Below are 25815 nucleotides of genomic sequence, written 5' to 3'. Positions count from 1 at the left end.
TTGGTATATCAAATTGCATAGAAATCGTTTTTGATGATTTTGCTTTATTTCATTGGCTCTAATGAAATTATCTTATTTTTTTTTTTTACTGTCAGTCACTTTAAGCTTTGAAAGGAAGGTAACTTACAAAGGTACAGCCGCGTTAGGATTTTTTATCGCCGGCCGCTGGGGTAAAAGCTCTGATGCTCATAGAGTTCCTGTGAGCGTCGGGAGCAGCGCAGAGCATTCGGCACGCCAGCTTGTGCTAAAAAACCACGTTCACGGTTTCATAAAAAGGGGGGGGGGTTAACCACAAAGTTCCAGGTGGGTTACAATAAAAGATGATTGCAACATCCAAAAATTTTCAAATCGTTGAATACATTTTTTAATATAATCATAATGTCCATCCTGCTTAAAACATATTTCTGAAATAACCATGGCCCCCTTATATCAAGCTGCGTTAGGGATTTTTATTGCCAGAACTGGAACGAAATTACAGCATATATAGGAGGCAATATTAGGAAGAAGTTTGAGTACGTGCGTGAAAGACACAGGGGGAGTTGGTGTTGGTTTACGTACGTAAATCTAGATGCAGCTGGGTTTAAGAAAGGTTTGGACAAGTTCCTGGAGGAAAAGTCCATAGTCTGTTATTGAGAAAGACATGGGGGAAGCCACTGCTTGCCCTGGATCGGTAGCATAGAATATTGCTACTCCTTGGGTTCTGGCCAGGTACTAGGGACCTGGATTGGCTACTGTGAGAACGGGCTTGATGGACCATTGGTTTGACCCAGTAAGGCTAGTCTTATGTTCACAAAGTGGTAGAAAGCCTAAAAGACTTTCTGCGTTCTGCTATTATTTACTGTTACCTTGTAACCCAAATATAACTTTTCAACAGATGAGAAGATAGAAATATTGTACAGATAAGACATAAACAAGCATTTTGAGAGGTCAGAAATATAATCCATAATGAAAAGATTCAAAACAAAAACTGTCAGGATGATTAAAGAAAGGGGGGGGGGAATACCAGCAACTCTTCAGGCTAGCAAAAAAAAAAAAAAAAAGCTTGGAAAAGGAGCTCGTTGAGAAAGATTAAGACCTCTTGGGTGAGGCCAGTTATATGGGATTAAAAAAAAAAAAAAGCTACATAAAACATTGTACTGTAAAGAAAACATTAAAAAAGTGCCATAAATAGTCTCAGGAAATGAGCTCCGAGAGAAAGGGAAGATAGGAGGAAGGAAGACAAGGGAGGGGAGAGAAAAGTGAGAGGGTGCAGAAGAACAAAACTCAGAGGAATCGAGGAACAGAGCTGAAAAGTGAAAGTCCCACCGTGGGGACGGCGGAGTCCGGAGAGATACCATAGCCTAGGCGGACAGGGAGAGGCTGAGAAGCCTTTGTGACATAGGGTTGGGCTGATTTTGACAGCCTAGTGCTAGGTGGGAAAGGGGTAACTGCTAGCTGGAGCCAGACATGGGACAGGTCTAGATTCCCTCCTCCCCTTAGAGCAGGAGAAGGAAGAGAGGAGGTTTTTGGCTCATTCTTGGAGCTGGATCCTTTTTTTGCAACCCAGGTCTGCATTATTCATTTGGAAAAAGGCAAGGAAATTGACTCTTGATTGCGGAAGTGGATGGGAAAGGCTCTCCAGACTCGGCCCGGGTCAGAATGGCAGCGTGGGAACGCCAAGAGTCTGCCTCCTGCACCCTCTCTCTGACTCTCACCCCGGATCAAACCACCCCAAGCCCCTTCTCGCCCTGCTCTCCCCCCTTCAGAAGGAAATACCAGAGAGCCCATTTACTCTTGTAACTTTTCCTGGATGTAAGTGTTTGCTGAGAAGGTGCTGAAGAGCCGGGCTGGTTGAGTTGACGTTGAACGATGCCCTACTCTCTCTGGAGCTGCTTGAACTTGCTTTTGGGTGACTGATAGTTTTCTTGTTTCTTGGACCTGAGATGTAGCTTTTATTCCGGAAGGATTATTTAAATAAAGTGGATCGAAATGCTGAGGCATGTTCCTGGCTTCCCATTGTGGATTATGCTGAACTTTTTCAAGGTGAGCTGCAGAAGACCGAGCCCAAACTATCACTTGTATAATCTCCTTCAGATCTCGTGATATCAGTGAAAAGCGGATTTTAGGGTAGCTTTTATTGACAGACTATGTCTGTTTGACCCAGTTTCTAAGCCATTGTTTAAATAAATCATTATAATGTCTCATAAAGTTTTGAAGATCTCTTTGATTGATATTTCTTATCATGTAAGGGTTCAATGGCATGAAAGCAGAGATGTCTGTCCGCTTGATTAGGCTAATGCTGGCCAGGTATATTAATTAACTCATTTCTGTTATGTGACTTTTGCAGCATGTGGAGCCTATGAAATGCACCATCAGCCTGCCCGAGTGGAGTGTTTCGAGCCGGTCTATTTATGTCAAGTGGACTAGCTTGGGGAATCCCTGCAATTTCAGCCTGAGCTGCAGCTCTGAGAACTCCTGGGACGGCTTATGCCAACCTATCCTGAGGACGAATCATTCCTACGAGTGCGGGTTTGATGGTTTAGATGCGGGTACTTTGTACGAGCTACGACTCCTCTCTCTCCTCGATGGCGAAACGAAGAACCTCTCACTGCGAACAGGTAAGAGTGGCAGAGCCGTCGGTGGTCCAACCTGGTGGCACTTCTGCAGCTGTGGGTTTTTTGTTTAAATAAATTGATGCAATTTTATTTTTGTTTATCCATTCTTATACTTTGTATACTCAAGTAATTTTGAAAATTATAATAAATAAATTTAAAAAAAAATTGTCTCTTAGGACAGGAATCCTACATAAGAACTTAGAGATGCATTGGTACATTGATGCATTGGTACAATCTACGAAATAGCAGAAATCATTTTCTTAAATCATCACCTAGATTCATCACTGCAAGAAACCTACATCGGTTTTCTACCATTATACCATTATATTAGTAAAAGAGGGCCTTAAATCATCTATTTCTTAAATCCTGTGCCCTTGTAGTAAACAGTTAGTAAAATAACCTTTTTCTCCATCCGGGGACAATGATTACTCAGTTATCGACCACGCTGTACTATCAAGAAATGAATTTTTCTTAAGGAAATGATTACAGAAGCGCTGAACCAGTCAGTTTTACCCAGTGTGCATTGCAGATAGATACAATATGAGAAATATAGAACACGAATGATAGCGTCGCGGGTTGCAATGTCTGCGTCTGAATATTTCTTTTAGAATGCGATTATAATCTATTGTCAGGCGAAATTGTATCGCCAACAAACAGAGGGGTTCTTTCACTAAGGTGCGCTTTTTAGCGCATGGTACATATTAGCGAACGCTAACCGCTAATGCGTGCATGTTATCCTATGGACGCATTAGCGGTTAGCGCACGCATTGATTTAAAGCGCGCTAAATCCAGGCTAAAACATGTGGCGTCCCTTTGTAAAAGAGGGCCTAAATGCTAAGGCGCCCATAGAATATAAGGGGGGGGCTTTAGGATTTAGTGCCTTAGTAAAAGGACCCCAATCTATGGTACTGCTAATCTCAATTGGACGTTCAAATATGCAATATCGTGCAAAAGCAGATTTTTATTTATATACTGTATATATAGATCTTCCGATGTGCTTCTCATGAGCTATATTTGTGCTACATAAGATTTGTGCACGGCGCTCTTCGTGTGATCTAGCGCTTTTTTTTTTTTTTTTTTTTTGCAAACATTCTGTGAAACCACTCTATAAGCATTTAATAATAATAATAATATTATTAAGCATTTAGGGCTCCTTTTATCAAGGCAAGCTATGGGGGTTAGCGCGTCGGATATTTTATCACGATCTAACCCCTGCGGCAAGCCTAAAAACTAACGCCTCGTCAGTGGAGGCGTTAGCGACTAGCGCAGCAGGCGGTTGAACGCACGGTATTCCACGCGTTAACCGCCTACTGCACCTTGATAAAAGGAGTCCTTAGTCTTTACAAAACTTTCATAATATCAATAGTGCGCTTATCCCCTCTTTTACTAAGGTTTAGCGCACGCTAAACGCTAACCCGTGGATGTTGGTCTACGCACGGGTTAACGTGTAGCGCACCTTAGCCAAAAAAGGGGGTTTAGCTTTGTTCATTTTGTAGACTGTTGTCGGGCAGGGGCGTGTTGTTCCAACACGTTTCGCCTTTCGGCTGTTTCAAGGAAGTCCCCCCGCCCCCCCTCCCCCAACATTTTACTCGCTGCCATCCCGACAAGCGTTAGACCACGGCAGTGAGTAAAATGTTGGAGGGGGCCGGGGGTGGGGGGCTTCCTTGAAACAACCACAGGGCAAAACACGGGAGCAACATTCTACGAAATGAACAAAGACAAGTTCATTAATTGAGATTATGACCGTTTTTTTAACTAGGGCTTGCGCGCGCTAGACCTTAACGCCAGCATTGAGCTGGCGTCGTTAGTTCTAGAAGCGTAGCGTGCGGTGTAGCTCGCAGTAATTCCCTGCGTGCGCTAAAAACGCTAGCCCACCTCAGTAAAAGGAGCCCTTAATGCTTCTAGAGGGTAGAAATCTTATTTATTTATTTAAGCATTTATATATCTCTTATCGTCTAAGTCAGTGGTTCCCAACCCTGTCCTGGAGAGCCACCAGCCAGTCAGGTTTTCAAGAGAGCCCTAATGAATATGCATGGAGCAGATTTGCATGCCTGTCACCTCCATTGTATGCAAATCTCTCTCATGCATATTCATTAGGGTTATCCCAAAAACCCGACTGGCTGGTGGTCCTCCAGGACAGGGTTGGGATCCACTGGTCTAAGTGGTTTACATTCAGGTACTCAGGCATTTTTCCCTGCCTCTCCCAGTGGGCTCCTAATCTATCTAATGTACCTGGTGCAATGGGGGATTAAGTGACTTGCCCAGGGTCACAAGGAGCAGTGGCACAATTATAGCTCCTGAGAAGCACACCTGAAGATCTTGCGAGATATCTGGATATAAATAAATACAAAATAATTTTGCATGATATTGTATATTTGAGCGTATAATATATTGTCAGAACACGGTAGAGGTCTGCACGGGAACGGGGATCGTGGGAATCCCCCCCTAACCCACGGGACTCCCACGGGGACCTCCCTCTGGCCCACAGGACTCCCACAGGGACCCCCCTCTAGCCAACGGGACTCCCATGGGGATGGAAGGCTTTGGAAGCAGGGTTCGCCCATATAATATAATGGACACGTCAGCCTTAGTAAAAGAGGGGGTTTACAAGTTAATTACCTGGACAGAAAACAAAAAAAAGAGTTCCACCAAAGAGATTCCACAAGGAAAACAGCAGCACAAACACAAAAGAAACTGTGGAATTGATGATCCTGTCAGAAGTAATTGCTGCTTATTACGGGGACGGGCGGGGATGGAGGTAATTCCTTACAGGAATGGATGGGGATGGAGAGGATCCTGGCGGGGATGGGTGGGATTTCTGTCCCCATGCAACTCTCTAGAACACAGTAACGGGCAGTAGATAAAGACCTCTATGGTCCCTCTAGTGTGCCAAGTAAGGAAGCTAGATTTGCATTGTTCAATCAGAGCAGGTCACCCCCCCCATGTGTAGGACTGTAGCTGCCCCTCCAAGCAGGTTGCAACCCCCATGATGTTGCCAGTGAAAGACAGTAAAGCAAAAATGAATCCATCCGTAGCACCTGGTGATAATGTTTAAGTAAATGGTTGGTGGCGATGACTGCGGTCCAGCGTATGGCGTCTTCTCTGGTGCCTGGTGACGGTACGTCTTAGATTTCACACCTCCCTTCAGTTCATGGGACATTTATCTGTCTTTTACAAAACGTTCCAGGTTACTTAGTATCTCGCTGCCATCTAAGCTGGAGAGATTTATGTTAAGGAAAATGTGTTACCCTCAAACACTGGCTGCTTCTTCAGTAAGGGTACGTTTCAGTGGTATCATATCAGGTTTCTTATGGCTTATTATTTTGTGCGGTTAAAGCCCACTTCTGTCATAAGCTATAAAGATTGATTGTACAGAGCTCGCATCACACATTTGGCATGCTTTAAAAGTTACTGGAATGCGCGATTCCTGGAGAGGACCGATGAGGGAGAGGTTTACACGCATCCAGTTCCTCGTTCCGCCTTGGTGATCCCATGTATTGACTGGACAAGAAACAGAAATGGGGTCATTTCCCTTTGGCTGGACCTGAGGGCCCAGAGGCTTTACTCTATCTCCTCTGTGTGGGGATTTCTTCAGGGGGTGGATTGGGGTTTTATTCCATTTTTTTTGTGAAATGATCTGGTAGACATGTTAATCCGCTGTTTAAGATAATATATACAAGGGGGTGCTGAAAGGTTCTCAGCTCACCCAACCAACTTCTTAAATTCTGAGCATTATTTTGGCACTGGAGCTGAAAAGAGGGTTATCATTTGCAGAAACGAAATTCTCTGTTTTGACATTGTTTCAGATCATTGATTCAACCATATCCACCTCATTCTCTTCTTGGTTGGGCTGAGAACTTTTCAGCACTCAGTCATAGTGTGAAGAGTTTCAGATTGTGATGTCATAATGCCTCATTCCACCAATAAGAGCCAACCTCATCAGTGATGTCACAAGGGCTGCATTGTCCTATACTTGGCTCACTTGTATTACATACCAGGGAGTGGTGAAAAGTTCTCGGCCCAACCAACCAACTTCCTAAATTCTGAGCGTTATTTTGGCACTGGAGCTGAAAAGAAATTCTCTGTTTTTGACATTGTTTCAGATCATTGATTCAACCATATCCACCTCATTCTCTTCTTGATTGGGCTGAGAACGTTTCAGCACCCTCTCGTAGATTTAAATTGAAATAAGATAATATATAGAATTAAACAGAAATATAACAAAATTCTGATCTGAAGAAGAGAGGTCATTTTCAAAAGCTAATCAAACAATGCACGAACGCTGGGTTTTACAAAACTGCAGAAGAGCTTCTTACTGCTGGCTGGCGAGGTAAATGCGCCGATGCTCATAGGAATGGAATGAGCGTCAAAGCATTTACCTCGCTGGTCCACAGTAAGAAACTCTTCTGCAGTTTAGTAGAAAGAGCTCTAAGTTAGTCCACTAAAAAATATATCACCTTTATTCCTTTTGTTTTGTTCCTTTTAATTCTATATATTCCTTTTTTTTTTTTTTTTTAATGTACATTGTAATTCGCCTTGAGCATCTTTCAGACAAGGTGTACAACCAAGTTGAAATAAATACATAAATATATTGAGGCTGATTTTCAGGCCACAGTGGTCAGCATTTTGTAAAACACTGGCCGCTGGGGGTACAAATCCACCCCATATTCAGTGCTTGAACCCAGAGCCCAGACAGCGATGAGTATTCAGGAATCGGCACTGAGCAGGGATATTCAAACCGTGAACCAGACAGCTTACCGGATAAAGTTGGGGCATCCTTTAAGCTCTCCTAACTTTATCTGATTATCTCTCCTGCTAACCAGAGAGGTGCTGGCAAGCAGGGGAATCCAACATTTCAAACCACTCATGTATGTGACATAGAGCCACAGAGTACGAGGGCAGATAAGAATGTCAAATTCCGGAATGTAGTCAACCCAACTCAACTCTTGCTGCCATGTCATTTTTAGTGCAGGTTTTCTTGAATTTTGCCACTGTTTCTTTCTATACCACCTTCTTTGGATGACCTTTGGTGTAGAACTATTTTCTGACATTGCTCCTGATTCTTTCCTCTTGAAGTTTTATGCTGTGGCCTCTTGTGGAGAAATAGATTTGGGATGACTTCCCTATGGAGGAGAGGCTAAGTTGACTAGGGCTCTTCAGCTTGGAGAAGAGATAGCTCAGGGGTGATATGATAGAGGTCTATGTTCTTATGCAGAGTACGGTACTGGGGTTCAAGAAAGGATTGGACAAATTCCTACTGGAAATGGGGATAGAGGGTATAGATAGAGGATTACTGCACAGGTCCTGGACCTGTTGGGCCGCCGCGTGAGCAGACTGCTGGGCACGATGGACCTCGGGTCTGACCCAGCAGAGGCATTTCTTATGTTCTTATGTTCTTATGTCTATAAAATAATGAGTGGAGTGGAAAGGGTAGATGTGAATCTCTTGTTCACTGTTTCCAAAAATACTAGGACCTAGGGGGCATGCGATGAAGCTACTAATAAACTGGAGAAAATATTTTGTCATTCAACATGTAATTAAACTCTGCAATATGTTGCCGGAGAATGTGATGAAATCAGTTAGTTTAGCAGGGTTTAAAAAAAGGTTTGGATAATTTCCTAAAAGAAAAGTCCATAGGCCATTGAGATGGCTTGGGGAAATCCACTGCTTATTCTGTATTTAACTGGAGGTACAGAATAAAACACAATATTCAAGGTAAGGTTTCACTATAGCATTTTCACCTCCTTCCTCCAGTTATGCATTTCCCAGAAATATTCTGCATCTAGCCATCTCATTATCAGATGTTTTTATTATCTCAAAATTAAGTTTCAAGTTTATTTAGTGCTTGATATACCACTTATTGAAGGCCATCTAAGCGGTGTACAATAATATTACGGTATTTTTTGCTCCATAAGATGCACTTTTTCCCCCCTAAAAAGTGGGTGGAAATAAGGTTGCGTCATATGGAGCGAAACTAGAAACATAGAAACACGACGGCAGATAAAGGCAAAATGGCCCATCCAGCCTGCCCATCCGCAGTAACCATTATCTCTTTCTCTCTCCGAGAGATCCCACATGCCTATCCCAGGCCCTCTTGAATTCAGACACAGTCTCTGTCTCCACCATCTCTTCTGGGAGACTGTTCCATGCATCTACCACCCTTTCTGTCAAAAATTATTTCCTTAGATTACTCCGGAGCCTATCACCTCTTAACTTCATCCTATGCCCTCCTTTCAGGTATTTAAATGTCTCTATCCTATCTCCCTTCTCCCGTCTTTCCTCCAAAGTATACAGGTTGAGATCTTAAAGTCTGTCCCCATACGCCTTATCACGAAGACCACACACCTTCTTCTGGACCGACTCCATCCTCCGATATCTTTTTTTTTAATTCCAGCGGTACATGGGGGCAATGGAGCATTAAGGCCTTAAAAGCAACAGCGACGGGTACAGAATCACGCCTACGGCAAAGGTAGGCGTTGAAAATGTAGGCTAGGGTTTTCCGGCACATACTTTTGATGCAAATTGAATCTCTGTGGGTGCTTTAGGCCACCTAACGCTACTTCCAACATTGGCCACGCCCACAATGGCATTAGGCGGCATACACCCCCTATGGAGGCACGATTCTGGCGCTGATTTTTTTTAGGAGCCTGTAGGTGCCTTGCAATTCAGTTAGACACTGAGTTTGAGCGCCTACCGGCACCTAAAAACCTGGCTCGGTTTAGAGAATCTGGGCCTAAGTGACTTGCCTAGAGTCACAAGGCACACGCTGGGATTGAACTCACAACCTCAAGGCTCTGAGACAGCAGCTCTAAGCACTCGGCCATCCCTCCACTCTCAGGATTTAGCAGGCTCTCCCCGATGTACTATTTAGCATGCACTTATGTAGATCTAAATTTACAGCTTGCAAGAGGATCACTTCTTACCCTGCAACTCAAGTGTCAAGGGTCTCCGTTCCACAACATCTCTCCCGACACCAAGCTCAAGACAACTGCAGTGTCTAGCCTGATCATACTCGCACCTGCCTCTCCTAGGTTTACAACTAGATCCAGACTCCCCCGACAAGCTTGATCTAGGCCTGGGTTTACTCAACTGCTTTTAAGGCGGGTCTATCTAGCCGCTGAACTTAGCCAGTGAACCAATGAATAGGGCTATGTCATTACATTACATTACTGACTTCTATTCCGCCTGTACCTTGCAGTTCTAAGCGGATTACATCAGAAGATAACTGGACATTTCCAGGAACGAAAGTTACAATTAAGGAGCTGGTTTCATAATAAAGTTTTGAGAAGAGGGTACAAGATAGGTAGAAAAATTAGGAAAACGTCAGATGAAGCTGGACGATTACGAGGAGGTTAAAGAGTAGAAACTGGTTACATTGTTGAGTCTTAGGGGAATAATACAGGGAGAGAGGGGGGGGGGAGATTGCAAGGGGGGAGTGGAAGGGGGTTAAGCTATCTGGATACATCTTTTGAATAGCAGGGTTTTGATTTCTTTTCGGAAACTTTTTGAAGTCAGATGTTGCTGTGAGCAGGTTGGAGATGTAGAGGTCCAGTTTTGCTGCCTGTGTTGTCACTGGCCAATCTGCCGAACGGGGTTTTTGGAACAGCCAGCCATCTTCCGTTGAATATCGGCAGATAACTGGTTTGTCGGCTAAGCAACATTCCTGGCTGTCCAAATGGTTCTGAATATCAGGCCGCTTGATTTTTATACCGGGGGAAGAGTTGGCAGCAGGCAACCATCCTTCTGAGGGGGGAGGGAAATGAAATATCTATACCAGATAAACATAGAAATAGACGGCAGATAAGGGCCCACGGCCCATCTAGTCTTCCCACCTTAATGTCCCTCCCCTACCTTTGCCCTGTGAATAGATCCCATGTGCCGATCCCATTTGGCCTTAAAGTCAGGCACGCTGCTGGCCTCAATCACCTGTAGTGGAAGACTATTCCAGCGATCAACCACTCTTTCAGTGAAAAAGAATTTCCTGGTGAGGCTGAATATTGGGATTAGCTGGTTATATTTAAGCCAAACCCCTGGAATAAGGCTGATCCCTACTTTACATAACCAGCTAAACTACCTGGGCAAGTTTTCAAGCTAAAATTGAACTGGATTTGCTGGCAGTAGTTGTTAAAAGCGTGATTTATTTGGTTAACTGTTAAAACTAAGCAGATAAATAGCTTGAATAATGAACGCCTGGTCAGACAGTCAAATGCCTTTAAACACTGACCTTAAACTATTAACCTCAAGTTTCCTAAAGGCTCTGTGTTGGACAATAAAGGTTAAAGGGTCATGGAACTGATATACTGCCTTTCTGTGGTACAACCCAAAGGGTTTACATGTATTTTACGCAGGGTCTTCAATATCCTAAGCCCTCAGCTTCCAACTCGACAGTCCTAGGACCAGCCACGCTCAGAGCCGAAGGCGAGCTTACATCCCGTTCTGTTCCCGATGCCCAGCCCTTAGCCTATGTCAGGCATTTCCTCCAGCAGGGTGGTTCTCTTCCTGTAATTGCAAAAAAAGAAGGAAAACGGCACTGCGGGTTTGAATTAGAGCAACTCTGACTGACTTTTAAAATAAAGGCTAAGAGCAATGAAACTGGAAAAGAATCTAAGGCAACACCTTTATATTGGATGAAGTAGGTTGGGACAGAATTCGCAAAAGCTGGCAATTGTTTCTTGGAAATTTCTATGCCGCTACTAGTTCCAAGTTTATTAGGTTTTTATATACTGCCTATCAAGGTTATCTAAGTGGTTTTACAATCAGGCACTTAAGCATTTTCCCTATCGGTTCTGGTGAGCTCACAATCTATCGAACGTACCTGGGGTTATGGAAGGACTGAGTGACTTGCCCAGGGTCACAAGGAGCAGCGCGGAATTTGAACCCACAACCCCAGGGTGCGGAGGCTGAAGCTCCAACCACCGCAGCACACACTTCTCCTCCTCCATGCTCCGAAGTGAAGAACTAAGGCCAGTACTGGGCAGACTTGCAAGGTCTGTGTCCCGTATATGGCCGTTTGGTGGAGGATGGGCTGGGGAGGCCTTCAATGGCTGGGAGGGTGTAGATGGGCTGGGGGTGAGCTTTGACGGAGACTTCAGGAGTTGAAACCTAAGAACATAAGAACATAAGAAGTTGCCTCCGCTGAGGCAGACCAGAGGTCCATCTCGCCCAGCGGTCCGCTCCCGTGGCGGCCCATCAGGCCCATTGCCTGAGCAGTGGTCCCTGACTAACTCTATAACCTATCTCTACTCCTATCCCTATACTTACCTCTACTCCTATCCCTCTAACCTACCTCTACACCTATCTATACCCCCTCAATCCCTTTGTCTTCTAGGAACCTATCCAAACCTTCTTTGAAACCCTGTAACGTGCTCCTGTCTACCCCTGCCTCTGGAAGTGCGTTCCATGTATCCACCACCCTCTGGGTGAAAAAGAACTTCCTAGCGTTTGTTCTAAACCTTTCCCCTTTCAATTTCTCTGAGTGCCCCCTTGTACTTGTGGTTCCCCATAATTTGAAAAATCTGTCCCTGTCCACTTTTTCTATGTCCTTCAGGATCTTGAAGGTTTCTATCATGTCTCCTCTAAGTCTCCGCTTCTCCAGGGAGAACAGCCCCAGCTCTTTCAGCCTGTCAGTATATGAGAGGTTTTCCATGACCTTTATCAGCTTAGTTGCTCTTCTCTGGACTCCCTCAAGTGCTGCCATGTCCTTCTTGAGGTACGGCGACCAGTACTGGACACAGTACTCCAGATGCGGCCGCACCATTGCACGATACAGTGGCAGGATGACTTCCTTCGTCCTGGTCGTGATACCCTTCTTAATGATACCCAACATTTTGTTTGCTTTCCTTGAGGCTGTGGCGCACTGCGCCGCCACCTTCAGTGTTGTGTCTACCATCACTCCCAGGTCTCTTTCAAGGTTACTTACCCCTAGTAGTGATCCCCCCATTTTGTAAGTGAACATCGGGTTCTTTTTCCCCACATGCATGACCTTGCATTTCCCTATGTTGAAGCTCATTTGCCACTTTTTGGCCCACTCTTCCAGTGTCGTTAGATCCTTTTGGAGATCTTCGCAGTCTTCCGTGGTTTTAACCCTGCTGTATAATTTGGTGTCATCCGCAAATTTAATGACCTCACATTTTGTTCCCGCCTCTAGGTCGTTTATGTAGATATTGAACAGGAGCGGTCCCAGCACCAACCCCTGCGGAACTCCGCTCGTGACCCATTTCCAATCTAAGGAAATCCCGGTACAGGTAGTGGAGACAAAGACTGTGTCTGAACTCAAGAAAGCGTGGGACAGGCACATGGGATCTTTTAAGAAGAGGAGGAGATAGTGGATGTTGCGGCTGGGCAGACCAGACGGGCCATTTGGTCTTTATCTGCCATCATGTTTCTATAAAGGAAAGGAGGCTGGAAGAGGGATGAGAGGAGAGACAGATGGATGGGTGGATGATCTATATTACCTTATAAGGACACTAAAAGGGAACTTTAAAACAATCCAAGAACGTAACATTTTTGAAGTTAAAATGATCAACACTTTGAAACTAACAAGAAAGAACCTAACAGAGATCATCCCCTTGTAATCATCCATCCATCTCCCCGTCCCCTTTTAATGATTCACTTGTATTTTATATTTTTCTTCCATTTTTTTTTTTCTCATTCTGTTCGGGCTTGAGGAAGAGGGTTTTTACCTCCTGAAAGCTGGTCAAAAGTCTATTAAGTTAGTTCAATTAAAAAGGAATCGCGCTATATTCCATTTTTAAAAGGGAACTTATGTGTTAGTCTCTGTCTCCCTCTGCTGTCTATTTCTGTTCGGTTTTAAAACCGAGTTAGGTCTTTTCCAAATCTTCTCCACCCTTCTCTAAATGGAGTTAAAACAAATTTGTTTTCATTGCGTAAGCTTTTGGGATAGATGAGAAAAAAAATGTTCTTTCTTGAAAGGAAACACTATCAGTTACCACAAACCTCATTTGTAAAAGTTCACCCTAACTGGAAAATTCACTTATCTACTGCTGTTAATGTAACCAAATTACAGAGAGAGTTTCAGCATACTATACCCCCATGGTATCTCGTATAATTCTCCCATAAACGGGAGTAACATGAGTCTGCCATTACATCATATAGCTCTCAACTGGCAGGTATAATATAAAAAAAATACTACTACTACTACTAGTATACTACTAGTATACTACTAGTAGTATACTACTAGTATACTACTACTACTAGTAAACTACTCTTATTTATACTACTAGTATACTACTCTTATTTATTGTTTTGCCACTTGTTTTGTTTTGTTCTATTTCTATCATTTAAATTTCTCCAGAATTCTATTATTCAATGGTTCCTCCTTCTGCATATATTCCTTTCTCTCCTCTCTTCTACCTTCCAAAGTATTTAGATCAATGCAGTCTTGTTAGAATGTTTATTTTCTTATTTTTTCCTCTATCTCTACTTTTCACTTCTTTATTACTCTCCAGGTACTTTAGTTAGATTGTGAGCCTTCGGGACAGTAAGGGAATTTTTAAGTACCTTTCTTATTTATAATTTTAATGTATATTTTCTGTAAACCGCTTAGAACCTAACGGATTAGCGGTATATAAGAAATAAATTACATTACATTACTACTATGAATTATTTCTATAGCGCTACCAGACCTTCACAGTGCTGTACAGAGTCACAAAGAAGACAGTCCCTGCTCCAAAGAGCTTACAATCTAAAAAGACAAACGGGATGTCATGGATACAGTTAAGGGGAACGGTTCATCTGCTGGCTGGGTTGGAGGGCAGAGAGAAGTACAGGACAATCAAGCCATTGTGACGTCACTGACGAGGTTGGCTCTTATTGGTGGAATGAGGCATTATGACAGCACAGTCTCAGCTCTGCTTCCCAAAGACTGAAACTCTTCACAATACTACTACTACTATGAGTTATTTCTATAGCGCTACCAGACACACGCAGCACTGTACAGAGACACAAAGAAGACAGTCCCTGCTCCAAAGAGCTTACAATCTAAACAGGATGTCATGGATACAGTTAAGGGGAAGGGTTAATCTGCTGGCTGGGTTGCAGGGCAGAGGAGTAGGGTTAAGGATTGAAAGCTATATCATAAAGGTAGGTTTTCGGTCTGCTTTTAAAGAAGGGAAGGGGCTTGATGGACAAACTCCGGTAATTTATTCCGGGCATAGGGGGCAGCTAGATGAAAGGAGCAAAGTCTGGAATTGGCAGAGGAGGAGAAGGGTAACATTAAGAGTGACTTCTCTGAGGAATGGGAGGTATATAAGGAGAGAGAAGCGAGGAGAGATATTGAGGGGAGCAGAATGAACACACTTGTAAGTCAGCAATAAGGCCTTGAACTATATGCGATGGCAGATAGGGAGCCAGTGAAGTGACTTAAGGAGAGGGGTGACATGAGCCTAGCGAGGTTGGTAGAAGAGTTTTGCACAGATTGCAGGGGGGAGATTTCAGTTATGTTATATAGGAATAATAAGTAGTAAATTTAGAACAAACCGGAGAAAATATTTCTTCATTCAGCCTGTAATTAAAAGCTGGAATTTGTTGCCGGAGAATGTGGTGAAATCAGTTAAGTTTAGCAGGGTTTAAAAAAAGGTTTGGATAATTTCCTAAAAGAGAAGTCCATAGGTCATTATTGAGATGGACTTGGGGGAAATCCACTGCTTATTCCTCGGAGAAGCAGCATAAAGTCTGTTTTACTGCTTGGGATCTAGCTAGGTACGTGGGACCTGGGCTGGCCATTGTTGGAAACAGGATACTGGACAGGATCTGAATTCATGAAAACATGGGATAATTCAAGTTTCAAGTTTCAAGTTTATTAGGATTTGATATACCGCCTATCAAGGTTATCTAAGCGGTTTTTACAATCAGGTACTCAAGCATTTTCCCTATCTGTCCCGGTGGGCTGACAATCTACCTAACGTACCTGGGGCAGAAGATCTCTGAGCGAGAGGCTTAGTGGCTGGTATGGAGGGGAAGTCTGGATAGATATAGGGGTGTTGTTTTTAATCTGCCATGTTTATGCTTATTAAGCTATGTACATACCACCTTTTGCAAGACCATCAAAGTGGTTTTTACATTCAGGTAATCTAAGTGTTTCTCCAATCTATCCTGGTGGGCTCACAATCTACCTATCCATTCAGTTCCTTTCTTCAACGTGCTCAAATCCCCTCCTCCGCTTGGCGTTTCCAGCGCGTTATTCAAATTTTAAAAAAAAATCAACAGCCCAACACAGAGCAGTGTTTTGCCGGCTGGCGTCCTCAGGAGCTGCGATCAACAAGGCTCAACTCTCCCTAAACATTTTCCTAAAACATACAAACGACATAAGCAGCTGCACATTCATCCTTATAAACCCATTAAAACTAACCTGCCATATGTAAAACACCATATCCTACCGTCAAAGACAGCATGAACTGAGGCACGAACCCGGGGTGAGACACAAACCCAGTGGCACGGAAATCTCCCCTTAAGAAACACTCTCCTAACAGCTTATTCCCACCAGCTGATTACTCATCCCATCCACCCCTTACAACAAATGCCATTAACAAAGGCCTTAACAAAGAGGCGGAATGGCATTTGTTGTAAGGGATGGATGGGCAGCTGCTTATGTTGTTTGTATGTTTTAGGAAAATGTTTATGGAGAGTTGAGTAGAGAGTTGCGCGGGGACAGAAATCCCATCCATCCCCGCCCAGATCCTCTCCGTCCCCACCCGTCCCCGCCAGGATCCTCTCCGTCCCCATCCATCCCCGTCAGGATCCTCTCCGTCCCCACCCATCCCCGCAAGGAATTCCCTCCATCCCCACCCGTTCCTGTCAGGATCCTCTCCATCCCCATCCATCCCCGCCAGGATCCTCTCCATCCCCACCCGTCCCCGTCAGGATCCTCTCCGTCCCCACCCATCCCCGCAAGGAATTCCCTCCATCCCCGCCCGTCCCTGTCAGGATCCTCTCCGTCCCCATCCATCCCCGCCAGGATCCTCTCCGTCCCCACCCGTCCCTGTCAGGATCCTCTCCGTCCCCATCCATCCCCGCCAGGATCCTCTCCGTCCCCATCCATCCCCGCCAGGATCCTCTCCGTCCCCACCCGTCCCCGTCAGGATCCTCTCCGTCCCCACCCGTCCCCGTCAGGATCCTCTCCGTCCCCACCCGTCCCCGTCAGGATCCTCTCCGTCCCCACCCGTCCCCGTCAGGATCCTCTCCGTCCCCACCCGTCCCCGTCAGGATCCTCTCCGTCCCCACCCGTCCCCGTCAGGATCCTCTCCGTCCCCACCCGTCCCCGCCAGGATCCTCTCCGTCCCCACCCGTCCCTGTCAGGATCCTCTCCGTCCCCACCCGTCCCTGTCAGGATCCTCTCCGTCCCCATCCATCCCCGCCAGGATCCTCTCCGTCCCCACCTGTCCCTGTCAGGATCCTCTCCGTCCCCACCCGTCCCTGTCAGGATCCTCTCCGTCCCCATCCATCCCCGCCAGGATCCTCTCCGTCCTCACCCATCCCCGTCAGGATCCTCTCCGTCCCCACCCGTCCCCATCAGAATCCTCTCCGTCCCCACCCATCCCCGCCAGGATCCTCTCCGTCCCCATCCATCCCCGCCAGGATCCTCTCCGTCCCCATCCATCCCCGCCAGGATCCTCTCCGTCCCCACCCGTCCCTGTCAGGATCCTCTCCGTCCCCATCCATCCCCGCCAGGATCCTCTCCGTCCCCACCCGTCCCTGTCAGGATCCTCTCCGTCCCCACCCGTCCCCGTCAGGATCCTCTCTATCCCCACCCATCCCCGCAAGGAATTACCTCCATCCCCGCCCGTCCCCATAAAAAGCAGCAATTACTTCTGACAGGATCATCAATTCCACAGTTTCTTTTGCTGTTTTCCTTGTGGAATCTCTTTGATGGAAGCCTTTTTTTGTTTTCTGTTTAGGTAATTAACTTATAAACCCCTTCTTTTACTAAGGCTGAAGCGTCTATATTATATGGATGAACCCTGCTTCTAAAGTCTTCCATCCCCATGGGAGTCCCGTGGGCTAGAGGGGGGTCCCCGTGGGAGTCCCGTGGGTTAGGGGGGATTCCCGCGATCCCCATTCTCGTGCAGACCTCTAGAGTTGAGCCTTGTTGAACGCAGCTCCTGAGGACGCCAGCCGGCGAAACACAGCTCTGTGTTGGGCTGTTGATTTGAATATCGCGCTGGAAACGCCAAGCGGAGGAGGAGATTTGAGCACGTTGAAGAAAGGAACTGAGGACAGGCATATAAATGACATTTTGTGATTGAGCAACTACCCCTCGGCAGGACTAATGTCGATTAACATGAGCAAGATTTGTTATCATATGGTGTAATATGTGAGGTGTGTGTGTGAGGAGTGGGTGAGGTTGAATGTTTAGTAACAAGGTTCAAGGGAAAGTAATTTAATGTCTATTGTATATTAATGATACAAATGTAAAAAAACATTATATTGATTGATAAGAAGGATTGATTAAAAATATTTATGAAAATTGATAAATTTGTAAATAAAAAAATAGCTTATGTGGTAAACAGTGTTCCCGCTAAGCTGCGTTGGCCTGCGCTCACGCACAAAATATTACATCGCAGCGCAAAGTTTCTCTTCACAGCGCACACACGCGTCGGTAAGGTAAGGGGACGCATTGGGGGGATTGCACTTCCCCACAATTGCCATGCTTCGGTTCCTCTTCTTCCTTCCTTCCTCCCCCCCCCCCCCCGCGGGACCCTGCGGCACCATCAACTCTTACTCCCTCTAATGTCGGCCCTGCAGCTCCAGACTTCCTCGCACCTTCTCCCCTCCCCCTTTGGATCGCTATTATTTTAAATGTTATAGCCGCGGAGCTGTATCCATCAGTGGAGATGTCTAACCTCGGCCTGCCCCGGAACTCTTACTGCAGCAGCCGCCCGTCTAGGCAGGAACAGGAAGTCACTGTTGCAGTAAGAGTTCCGGGGCAGGCCGAGGTTAGACATCTCCACTGATGGATACAGCTCCGCGGCTATAACATTTAAAATAATAGCGATCCAAAGGGGGAGGGGAGAAGGTGCGAGGAAGTCTGGAGCTGCAGGGCCGACATTAGAGGGAGTAAGAGTTGATGGTGCCGCAGGGTCCCGCGGGGGGGGGGGGAGGAAGGAAGGAAGAAGAGGAACCGAAGCATGGCAATTGTGGGGAAGTGCAGAGCTGCAGGGAAGAGTGTTGCGGTACCCAGCTGGAGGGAGAAGGAAGATGAGGGAGGGAATTAAAGGAGATGCCAGGGCTTGGAGCATAGGAGGAAGGTATGCCAGTCTAAGGGAAAAGGAAGGGGGAGATGTGAGAGCATGGAGGGGGAGCGAAAGATGGAAGAAAAGGAAAGGAGAGAGATGCCAGAGAATCAGGGAAGGGGAGATACCAGACTATGAGGAGAGGTGTGGGAGAGGGAAGGCGAGGAGAGAGATGCCAGACCAATGGGGTGAAAGGAGAGATGGAAGGGGGAGGCATACAGTTTCTGGAAGGGGCATAGAAGGAGAGAAGATGCCATATAGGGGAAGAGAGACGGCAGACAGTGGATGGAAGGAAGAGAGTTACAAGAAGATGAGGAAAGGAGAAACCACAGAAGACAAAGGTAGAAAAAAATTTCTATTTATTTATTGCTTTAGGAGACATGTGTCACTGTTTCTGTGAAGCATTGTATGCAGAGTCCAGCTTCTTGCTGGTTCAATTTAACCTTTGTCTATGTATTTTTATTTTATCCCCCCTTTTACAAAACTGTGAAGCGTTTTTAGCACCAGCCTTGGTGGTAGCAGCTCTGATGCTCAGAATTTTATGAGCATCAGAGCTGTTACCTCCGTAGCTAAAATCCACACTACAGTTTTGTAAAAGAGGGAGGGGTTAGTTTGTGATTACATATTCCTTACTAGGCGAAGGTGTTTTCTGTGTTCTGTGTGTTCGAAAGACATGGTTTTCTGTTAGGATTGACGGTGTAGGATTGATCTGTGCTGGTCTGGCTTGTTTAGTTTTACAATGGGTGTATTGATGTACTGCTCACTGCAATATGTAAGATGCTGCCTTTTCCTAGGTACTCATGTGTGACGTGTGGTTTGTTACTAAAAATCATGTTTTTCTTACAGATGGGGGGGGGTGCCAAAAAATGATGGGCCCCGGATGTTACATATGCTAGGTACGCCACTGTATGTAAAGATACCAGAAAGCTGGCGTAGCAAAAACTTCTAAGTTTTGAGTATTTAACCCTCCCACAATCTCACGGGCACTCGTTTCAAGTTTATTGAGATTTTGATTTAAACGCAATATCAAATATTTTCAATGCGTATAACAAAAATAAATTTGGGGAAATAAATAAAACCATTTGAACCAGTGTTCCCGCTAAGCTGCGCTGGCGTGCGCTGGCGCACAAAATATTACATCGCAGCGCACACGTTTCTCATCACAGCGCACGATCGGAAGAGGCGTACGGCAGATGGCAGGGCGGCGAGAGGAGAATCGGGCGAGTTGGCTCATAACTTGCTGGCGCCCGATATTTTTGGCTCACGGTGAAAAAAGTTTGCTCACAACACCCGCCCGCTTAGAGGGAACACTGGTGGTATAGTATATTTGAGTGTAAGCTATTAATTAATTTAGATGTCCTGAGCAGGAGTGGTTAAGGTAATGGAGGGTTTTGAGCGCCCTGTTCCATGAAGAAGAGACGGCTCAGGGGAGATATGCTAGAGGTCTAAAAAATACTGAGCGGAGTAGAACAGGTAGGTATGAATTAGAGAATGACACGGTGACAAAATTCATCACCGTTCCCTTCCCCGCGGATAACCGCGGGAAACCATCTTCATGTCATTCTTTAAAGAGAGAGGGAAGAATCAGAGTATGAATGGCCACAACCACTGACCCGCAAGCTTTGCTTTGAAGAATGCTGGTGTAGAAGGACCGAGGTTGAAACAGACACTACAGAATGACAGTCTCTGGTATCCAGAGCAGATCTTGTGATGTCATAATGCCTCATTCCACCAGTGCCTAAGAGCCAATCACATCAGTGATGTCACAATGGCTTCATTATCCTTGGCTCACATAAGAATCAGAGTATGAATGGCCACAACCACTGACCCGCAAGCTTTGCTTTGAAGAATGCTGGTGTAGAAGGACTGAGGTTGAGTAGCAACATTCCAGAGCTGAGATTGTGATGTCATAATGCCTCATTCCACCAGTGTCTAAGAGCCAATCACATCAGTGATGTCACAATGGCTTCATTATCCTTGGCTCACATAAAAATCAGAGTATGAATGGCCACAACCACTGACCCGCAAGCTTTGCTTTGAAGAATGCTGGTGTAGAAGGACCGAGATTGAAATGGACACTAGAAAATGACATGGGATTATTTCCCGCGGTTATCCGCGGGGACGGGGACGGTGATGAATTTTGTCACCGTGTCATTCTCTAGTATGAATCACTTGTTTACTCTTGCCAAAACTGCTAGGAGTAGGGAACATATGATGAACCTGCTACGTAGGAGATTTCAAAGAGGAGAAAATATTTCTTCACTCAACGTGCAATTAAACTTTGGAATTCATTGCTAGAGGATGTGATGAATGCAGTTTGAAAAAGGTTTGGATAATTTCTTAAATCAAAAGTCTATAAGCCATTATTACGATGCACTTGGGGAAATCCACTGCTTATTCCTAGGATAAGCAGCATAAAATCTGTTTTAGTCCTTGGCATCTTGCCAGGTACTTGTGACCTGGGTTGGCCATTGTTGGAAACAGGATACTGGGCTTCCAGAGCTGAGATTGTGATGTCATCATGCCTCATTCCACCAATGCCTAAGAGCCAGCCTCATCAGTGATGTCACAATGGCTTGATTGACCTAGACTTGGCTCGCATACAAGCTAGGACAGACAGTGGCCAACCCAGGTCACAAGTACCTGGCAAAATCCTGTGTTCCTATGGTTGTCCACTCCAGTTTTTCAGGTGGCTTTAATGCCCGTCCTCCCTTTCGAAGCTGCTTGACCCAGCTGGGAGTTTGCCATTAAACTGTGAAGGGCTGGGGTATTTGGTGTCAGGCAGTAATTCTTTTTGCGAAAGGCTTTCTCTCGGTGGCTGTCTGTATCAATGCTGGCAAGAGGCCAGTGCAAAATGTTATAACAATGGAAATGGATTTTTAAGTGTTTGTTTCCAGCCAGGGCTTTTGCAGGCCAGGCACTTCCCAGTCTGCATTGTTCCTTTGTTCTAACGGATGTTAAAAAGGACCAAGTGTTTTGTTTTCTGGGCCAGAGAGATTAGATAAAGTCTGAATTTCTGAACCTTACCTTCTAAGCACGCAACCCATTAATTACATAAATAGATAAATGTAAGTATACGATTGCCTTTTAAAGCAAATGTTTAAAGTTGCCTGTTAAAGTTAAATGTTTGGGGAAAAAAAATCATAACTTATGCTGAATGACTTTTAACAGTTCCGTGTTTCAATTTCTTTTCATATGTTAAGTATTGCAATTTTTTTTTTTTTTAAATGAACCCTGCTCTATCTGCTCCATCAACAAGAATTCTAAAGATTTTATTTATTAGAACATAAAATCCTGTGTCCCAATGATTCATATAGTGAATTATCAGCTGCACAAGGGGCCGCTAAAAAATTCTCAGCCCAACCAACAAAGTTGGGGGCAGTCTCCATCGAGGGCTATACGCTTACAATAATCCAGCGATTTACCACTTTTTTCATTCCACATTTTTGCGACGGAATGAAAATAGTGGAAAAATCACTGGACTAAGGGCTCCTTTTACGAAGGCGAGGTAGCGGTTTCACGCGCACACTAGCTGCTACCGCCTCCTCTTGAGCAGGCGGTAGTTTTCCGGCTAGCGCGGGGATTAGCACGTGATGAAAAGTCACGCACGTTAAAAGCCGCTACCGCGGCTTCGTAAAAGGAGCCCTAAGTGTACTGTATAGCCCTCAGTGGAGACTGCCCCAGCTTTGTTGGTTGGGCTGAGAACTTTTCAGTGGCCCCCTCGTACACATTTTCCCAAGCATCTAGGATAATTGAGCCTGTCTTAAATTTTATTTGTAAATGATAATGCTTGTGTTGTCTACAGTCAAGGTCAGGAAAGTGTAAAATCAAAATTAGATTGCTCAGAAATTCAGTCAATAAATTAAGGGAGTACAAAGTAAACTCTTCGTGCTTGGCTGTACAATTGTGAAGGACAGTGACGGGTTAGAACTCGTTGCCTTATAAGTAGGTGTCAGCCCAAAGCTCTCCATTTCACACAGACTCCCCTGTGATGACTTATACTGTCCATGATCTTCTCCAAGTCTACACCTGAAATCTTATATAAATAGAGTCGTCTAACCTTCTTATATCCCTTCTATAGAACACTAACCTCAGACTGGAACAGAAACATAGTAAATGACAGCAGATAAAGACCCGAATGGTCCATCTAGTCTACCCAACCATACATGCTCTATAAATTAATCGTTTAATTTAAATGGTTCTTTTTTCTTAGATATTTCTGGGCCAGAAACCCAGAGCTCTACCCGGTAGTGTACTTAGGTTCTATCTGCTGGAGTCTCCACCAGAGCTCACTGCAGCCCATCTAAACCGTCCCAGCCCATCGTGAACTGAATGGCCATATATACGGGACACAGACCGTGCAAGTCTGCCCAGTACTGACCTTAATTCTTCAATATATACCATTATTTTCTGATTAGAGATCCTTTGTGTTCATCCCACCACGCATGTTTGAACTCTGTCACTGTTTTCCTCTCCACCACCTCCCTCCATGCACCACCTTCTCCGTAAAGACGAATTTCCTAGCATTACTCTTGAGTCTACCACCCCTCAACCTTACCATTTTCCTTTCTCTGGAAAATATTTTGTTCTACGTTAATACCTTTCATGTATCTGAACGTCTGAATCGTATCTCCCCTGTCCCTCCTTTCTTCTAGGGAATACATATTCAGGGCTTCCAGTCTCTCATACATCTTGTGGCGCAAACCTCCTACCATTTTCGTCACCCTCCTCTGGACCCACTTCAAGTCTTCTTATATCCTTTGCCAGATACGGTCTCCAAAACTGAATGCAATACTCCAAGTGGGGCCTCACAATTGGCCTGTACAGGGGCATCAACACCTTCTTTCTTCTTCTGGTCAGGCCTCTCTCTATACATCCTAGAAGATAGTGAAAGCAGAGTCTGTCCTCTCTAATTACTCTAACTCCTCAGAGAAATAACTGAATTTTCAACAAGGATATTACTGGGATAGTTTTACTAGTTAAAGACCAATTGAGACTTTTTTTTCCCTGCAGTTTTCCTGCAGGTACAAAATAGGGAATTAGTTTTATTATTAGTTCTATCATTGTCTAGTTTTTTTTCTAGAAACTCAGATTACTGAAAGTATTTGAAAAGGTCATAGAGGCAACCTAATTGACTATGGCCTCCTTTTATCAAGGAGTGGCAGAGCCTTTTTTCCGTGGGCCAGCGAGGTAAATGCTCCAACGCTCATTTGATTCCTGTCAGTGTCAGAGCATTTAGCTTGCCCGCCTGCGGTAAAAGAAGCCCAAGGTAGTCATTCAAGAAGCACTAGTCTCAATTTACACGTGTATAAACCAGCATTTAGAGGGGAGGAGTGGGGAGGGAACCGTACACATCAACCTGAGATGGAGTTGAGTTTAATCATTTATTGAGTACAACATATATATATATAAATAACCATCAATCCATATTGTATATCATTGCAGACCCACTATCTATCTTGCAAATCCTTTCAAACCCGGCACGGTCCATGTTTCGGCTTCAACAATGAAGCCTGCTTCAGGGGTGTAGGTAACAATCCACTAGATGGCGTTGAAACACTTTGCATCTAAGAAGAAAGTACTGTGTATCGCAATTCAATTGAAAACGTATCGCTTGAGGAGCCGCATGGCTGAACATGCCATTATCGCTAAGTGTTTCAGCGCCATCTAGTGGGTTGTTATTTACACCCCTGATGCAGGATAGACTGTGGGTCTACAAAGATACGTTAGTTTGTGGTCCTGTTTTTGCATAGGGCTCATCAGTGTTCTGCATTGTGTGATCAAGGCCAGATGTTCTGGTAGGATTGAATGTCGAGAAGCGCTATTGGCATCATGGCCCCAAGTAGGAAGATACTTGTTGGCACTTCTTCAGCCCTTTTGGACCCAAAATGGCCCTCGCTTAAAAATGAGCGAAGACCACTGGTTTAGAGTATGATTTCCTAGGATTTTTTCCCATTCTGTATCTGTGGGAAGAAGACTGAATACATCAGACCCTTTGCATGGTAGGAACTTTGGAGAACAAGCGTCTACTTTGTCAGATGTCCTCGAAAGCCCAGGTATCAGTATATCTGTTGATCTGTAACAGGAGGGTCCCACACAAATCTGTTTTTTCAGGATATCCCTAATGAATTTCCATGAGCTAGATTTATATAATGGAAGTAATATGCATGCAGATTTTTCTCATACAGTTATTTCTCCTCATTTGGCACTTGTTCAAAGAATTCTTTTAAGAATTCAGCCCTATTGTGTATATCCACTATTGAAATACCTTTCCAGTAAGGCCCATCCTGCTAAGCTTTTGGCTAGGGTCCTATGGAAAGCTGGCTATGTAAATAGGCAATTGGGAGTATTACACATGAAAAGCATATTTCTAGAGCTCACACGTGGAAAAGGTGAGCAATTAAAACTAAGGGATCCTTTTACGAACACGGCTTCGTAAAAGGAGCCCTAAATACTCCCAAATCTAAAATCCAAATATAATTCCAAATGTATAATGATGAAGTTAAACTCTACAGAACTAACAAATCAAGACATTCACTTTTTTTTTTCTTTTTTCTTCTACCCACAGATCCTCTACCACCTTCTAGATTTGAAGTTAGTAAGGGGAAAACAACATCGACAAGTTTACAAGTCTGGTGGACTCCCTCTTTGGGGAAAGTGGACATGTATGAGCTACATTTAATTGACAGCAACAAGAAGAAACTCCAGACAGTCCAGATTCCAGGAACTGTTTCTCAGAAAGAAGCCACATTTTCCAGTCTTATCCCTGGTAGCAAATATAACCTTGGTATTACTGCCGTTGCAGGGGACAAGAGCTCCCCTGCTGTGGAAATTTATGGATCTACAGGTAAGATTTCGTTTATGCCACCTAAATATAGCCAAGTTCCATTTTTTCGATGGGATGCCCGGTTGGGTTAACCAACTTCCTAAATTCTGAGCTCTATTTTGCCACTGTAGCTGAAAAGAGTGTT

General features: G+C 44.7%; 1 protein-coding gene across 3 annotated transcripts in view; it reads left to right on the top strand.

Annotated features, from left to right (window-relative positions):
• Window positions 1–25815, top strand: part of PTPRB (protein tyrosine phosphatase receptor type B) — a 141241-nt gene that overhangs the window by 37816 nt on the left and 77610 nt on the right. For 2 of the 3 annotated variants that reach the window (XM_033952393.1, XM_033952392.1), the window contains exons 4-5: window positions 2327–2597; window positions 25413–25691. In XM_033952393.1, the coding sequence (XP_033808284.1) occupies window positions 2327–2597; window positions 25413–25691 (550 nt within the window). Of the gene's footprint in view, window positions 1–1323; window positions 2023–2326; window positions 2598–25412; window positions 25692–25815 lie in introns of those variants that run through there. The other variant, XM_033952394.1, reaches the window with a different exon arrangement.

The sequence above is a fragment of the Geotrypetes seraphini genome, chromosome 7 (assembly GCF_902459505.1).
Source record: "Geotrypetes seraphini chromosome 7, aGeoSer1.1, whole genome shotgun sequence".
In the NCBI taxonomy this organism is placed as follows: domain Eukaryota; kingdom Metazoa; phylum Chordata; class Amphibia; order Gymnophiona; family Dermophiidae; genus Geotrypetes; species Geotrypetes seraphini.
Note: the sequence above shows the minus strand (reverse complement) of the source record. Positions and strands in the feature narration are given on the sequence as shown.